Consider the following 4,122-nt stretch of genomic DNA (forward strand, 5'->3'; position numbering starts at 1 on the left):
GGCAGGCCTGGTTGGCTATGTGAAAAGAGTAAGTATTGGTGAGATATGTCATGTGTATAGTGATATTTTGGGACACCTGGCATTGTATTAAAATCTAGATCTAGGGAGAATTACTGATGTATTTTGATGATGTTAGTACCCTGGTATTGTGTTTGGGATTAGATGTATATATATATATATGTGTGTGTGTGTTTGTGTGTGTGTGTGTGTGTGTGTGTTTGTTTCCGCTGCTTGGTATGTTATAAGTGATGGGCAAGTCCCCCCCGGTACCCCCCACTTCGGGTCGAGTCTTGTTGATGTATGGTCTTAGAGATGTTTGATTGATTATTGTTTATTGTACTGAATATATATATATATATATATATATATATATATATATATATATATATATAAATCAGGGCGTGACAAAAATAGCTTAAGGAAGCACCATATCAATAAGCATAGATGCCTAACAATATGGATTTAATAAGTTATAACCTCCTTGTGTAGGATAGGAACTTGTGGATTCAAGAATGAATTCTATTAGAGATATTCTTCCAAGAAGGAGCTCACAATCAACTTTGCTTATCCTCTTTGTAGCCACGAGTAAACCTAAATATTTCATTGGTATTTGAATTTGGATCTCCTTAAAGATAACATTAACAAGATCAAATTAACTAAACACTAGAATAATCGAAAAAACTATATTTTGTCTTATTACATTTTAGATCAGTCATTTTGTGAAAGATATTCAAGACATTCTTGATAAAATTAGCAGATTTCAAGTCATTAGGATCAATAAATCATCAATGAAACAAAAATTAAGAAGCTATTACATTTTGAGTGAAAAGATAAAGTAGCTTTGATAGAGTATATGGAAGAAGTCCAGCCAAACCTTCATTATCATATAAGGAGAAATTGGATCTTCTTACCTTCTACCTTTTTGTCCTTTAGAAAAGCTCTCAAGCAAATCATTCATCATAATTGAAGAAGGAATAGAAAAACCTTCATTAATACAACCCACAAAATTTCTTTAAGTGTTTTTAAGAATTGAATAAAAAAGTTTCATTTAATTGAGTCACATGCTTTCATCTGCTCTACCTTTATGATCATTGTAGGACAGTGACACTTGATACGAAGTATCCTTAACATTATGGTGAGTGGGGGCACTATGCTACATACCTTACCTGTCCCCCTTCGGAAGCTAAATTTTATCCACATGTACTTTTAAATAGTTTTTGAGAAGAAGAAGAAGAAGATTCTTCGAGGCTTGGACAGCTTGATTTTGATGATTGACCTATATTAAATCAAAATTATATGGTGCAATCTCCTCTGGTTCTTTCACTTCTCTTTTCTCGACTTGAGAACTAAACTTACACACCATGATTTTCCTATTAGCTCATTTTAGAAAGAAGGAACACGAATATTATTTTGTAAATTCTCTCCGGAATCTCTCTCCTGCTACTGTACTGAAGTCTGAGAGAAGCTAAATTCTCACCTGGGCAAGTCGAGCTGAGCAGCCATGCCGACGAGTAACAAGGATTTCGATTAGGACCCATGACTTCGCCATCTCTTTCCACGAGGTGGGAAGCAATTAATTAATTAAATTATTTAATTAATCAATGTGATAAGATTTTCTTTCTTGCTTCCGTAATACTTTCTGCTATATAAAATGGATCTTTGCTCAACTCAGTTTGATTTCTCTCTCTCTCTCTCTCTCTCTCTCTCTCTGCTGGTTCGTCTTTATCGACTAACGATAGCCTTCGTCTTCGATTATCCAAAGTGTAGATCAGACAACGCCAAACCTCCCTCCCCTTTCCTACACGAGACGCCACAATCTCTACAACGACTTTCACGTCACTCCTTCACACCATTCTCCTTCTCAGGTTCGATTCTCTCGCCATCAATCTCGCTCTTCTTCCTTATATATGTGGAATCGGAACCCTCTGTTTGAATAAATTAATTACTAGCTTGATTCGTCGACAACCCTTTTCAATTTATCGCTTAGCTTGTCCGATCATAATCAACACTTGCAGCTCGGATACTGTAAATTCCATGGACATGAATCTGGTGAAAATGGGTTTGGACTATACCCGTCGAAGGAAGAAATGGATTCTCCTTCTGGCGGCTTTCGGGTTCACTGGTTATGGGGCTTATAGGGTTTATCACACACCAGCTGTGGCTCAGAAGAGGCAGAGATTGTTCAAGCTCTTGGGAGCCCTAATCTCGGTTGCGGATGCTGTTTCTGATTCGGCTGAGACAGTGGGATTCATCTCGAAAGATTTGAAACAGTTCCTGAAATCGGATTCGGATGAAATTCCCAAAAGTTTCAAGCAAATTTCCAAAATTACGAGGTCAGAGGAGTTTTCAGAATCCGTAGTGAGGGTTACGCGAGCTTTAACGGGGGGAATTTTGGGAGGTTATCAATTAGGGGCAGCGAATTCCATTGATGGAAGGACTGATAATTCAGGTTTCACAGACAAGGTTTTTAATAAGTTCTTTACTACTGCTGGATCTGGTTTTGCATCTGTTGTTGTGGGCAGCTTTGCAAGAAACTTGGTTATGGCTTTTTATGCAGATGGAGCAATGGGTATTGATTTGGAATCAACATCTGTTCAGAGATGGCTGACTCTGTTGTGCAGTGATAAGTGCAGGGCACTCATTGGTGATTGTGTGCAAATGTTTGTGAGCACAGCCGTTACTGTTTACCTCAACAAGACTATGGATATCAACACCTATGATGAAATCTTCAAAGGACTCACTAACCCAAACCATGAAGAGAGAGTGAAAGACATGCTGGTGTCCGTGTGTAGTGGCACTGTAGAAACTCTCGTTAAGACCTCGCACGAGGTGTTGACGAGTCCCAGTTCGAACAGCGATGCAGGTTTAACTTACTCATATTCAGCCATTGATCACAGTCCGGATTTGAAAAAGGTCGAAGAGGAGCTTTGTGAAAAAGAAACATTCTCAAATGAATTGAAAGCAGAAGAAAAATTTGATGAGTATACAGACAGTGGGTGGATTGGCAAAATGATGTCTAATTTGGCAGTGCCAAGCTATAGGAGATTTGTTCTCGACTTGACCGGGAGAGTTACATTCGAAACAGTTCGATCCTTCTTGGAGTTTTTCCTGGAGAAAAGTCTTGATGGCTTGAAAAGAAGTGTTAGTGCTGTTCATGGAGCGGTTGTCGACAGGAGCGTTGGAGCTGTGAGATATGTTACTGCTAAGTTCTCTGTAATTGTGTCTCTGTTTCTCTCCTTGTGTTTGCACCTATTGGGCGGCGACGAGTTTTTGGTGCCTGCTTAAGTCATTGTGCTCATTCTCATGAAGTATGTGCATGTTATGGAAATCCATAGTCATTCTTTATGCAATTGCTTCTTGTGTAGTTGAATCATGTATTCAACACCTTTGTAAATATTGATTCAAATTTCTATGTATAAGCAATTTCAAGCTGGTTTGATGATTGAATTCATGTTACAAGAAATTTATAATTTTCTGTCTTTTTTCCCCCTTTTGATTAAAGGATCGAGTTTATTGACTGAAATTCATGAGAAAATGTGGTCGTGGGATAGCTCAAATTATTATTATTTTATTTAAGGAAGAAACTTTCCCTATGTTTAGAAAAATCTTAAATTTGGATCTGTATTGGATTTGAATAAGAAGTAAAGTGTTATTAAAATATGTCCAAATCTACCTAAAACCAAATTTAAGGTCTGAAATGTTAGGACCGGAGGAGTTCATGGGTAGGTTTGATACACATGGGTGTATTGGGGCCCGCATGTGTATTGGGGCTCGCCTCATTTAATAAAAGGAGGAAGCCAATGTCAAAATAGGCTGCAAGTGGTTAGCTGTAGTTGGGCATGCCTCACATGGAAGAGGAGCCTGTAGTAACCCGAATTTAGAAAAATAAAAGAAAAAAATAAATAAAGAAAAAATAAGAAAAAGGAAGGAAAAGAAAGAAAATTTGGTGGGCAACATAGTAGGGCCTCGTCGACGAGCGACGAGTGTCTTGTGCTCGTTGACGAGGAGATCCCAAGAGTAGGGAAAATTCAGGTTTTTAAACAATTCGTCTATGAACCCAATGTTATCATCGACGAGTGTTCTTTTTTGGTTCATCAACAAACCTTTTAGACTCATCGAGGA

General features: G+C 38.1%; 1 protein-coding gene across 2 annotated transcripts; it reads left to right on the plus strand.

Annotated features, from left to right (window-relative positions):
• Positions 1-1,157: 1,157 nt before the first annotated feature.
• LOC131143497 (protein PHLOEM PROTEIN 2-LIKE A10-like) lies at positions 1,158-3,470 on the plus strand. 2 transcript variants are annotated; one of them, XM_058091858.1, is made up of 3 exons: positions 1,158-1,562; positions 1,768-1,865; positions 2,016-3,470. In XM_058091858.1, the coding sequence occupies exon 3, from the start codon at positions 2,035-2,037 to the stop codon at positions 3,283-3,285; it is 1,251 nt and encodes a 416-aa protein (XP_057947841.1). In that variant the 5' UTR covers positions 1,158-1,562; positions 1,768-1,865; positions 2,016-2,034; the 3' UTR covers positions 3,286-3,470. The 2 variants fall into 2 exon arrangements, with proteins under 2 accessions (XP_057947841.1, XP_057947832.1); XM_058091849.1 differs by having other exon boundaries at positions 1,237-1,865.
• The last annotated feature ends 652 nt before the right edge of the window (positions 3,471-4,122 follow it).

The sequence above is a fragment of the Malania oleifera genome, chromosome 1, assembly GCF_029873635.1.
Source record: "Malania oleifera isolate guangnan ecotype guangnan chromosome 1, ASM2987363v1, whole genome shotgun sequence".
NCBI lineage: Eukaryota > Viridiplantae > Streptophyta > Magnoliopsida > Santalales > Ximeniaceae > Malania > Malania oleifera.

Bases quoted from the DNA above. Each gene is read 5' to 3' on its own strand.
- LOC131143497 (XM_058091858.1), top strand. From the start codon at position 2,035: ATGGACATGAATCTGGTGAAAATGGGTTTGGACTATACCCGTCGAAGG.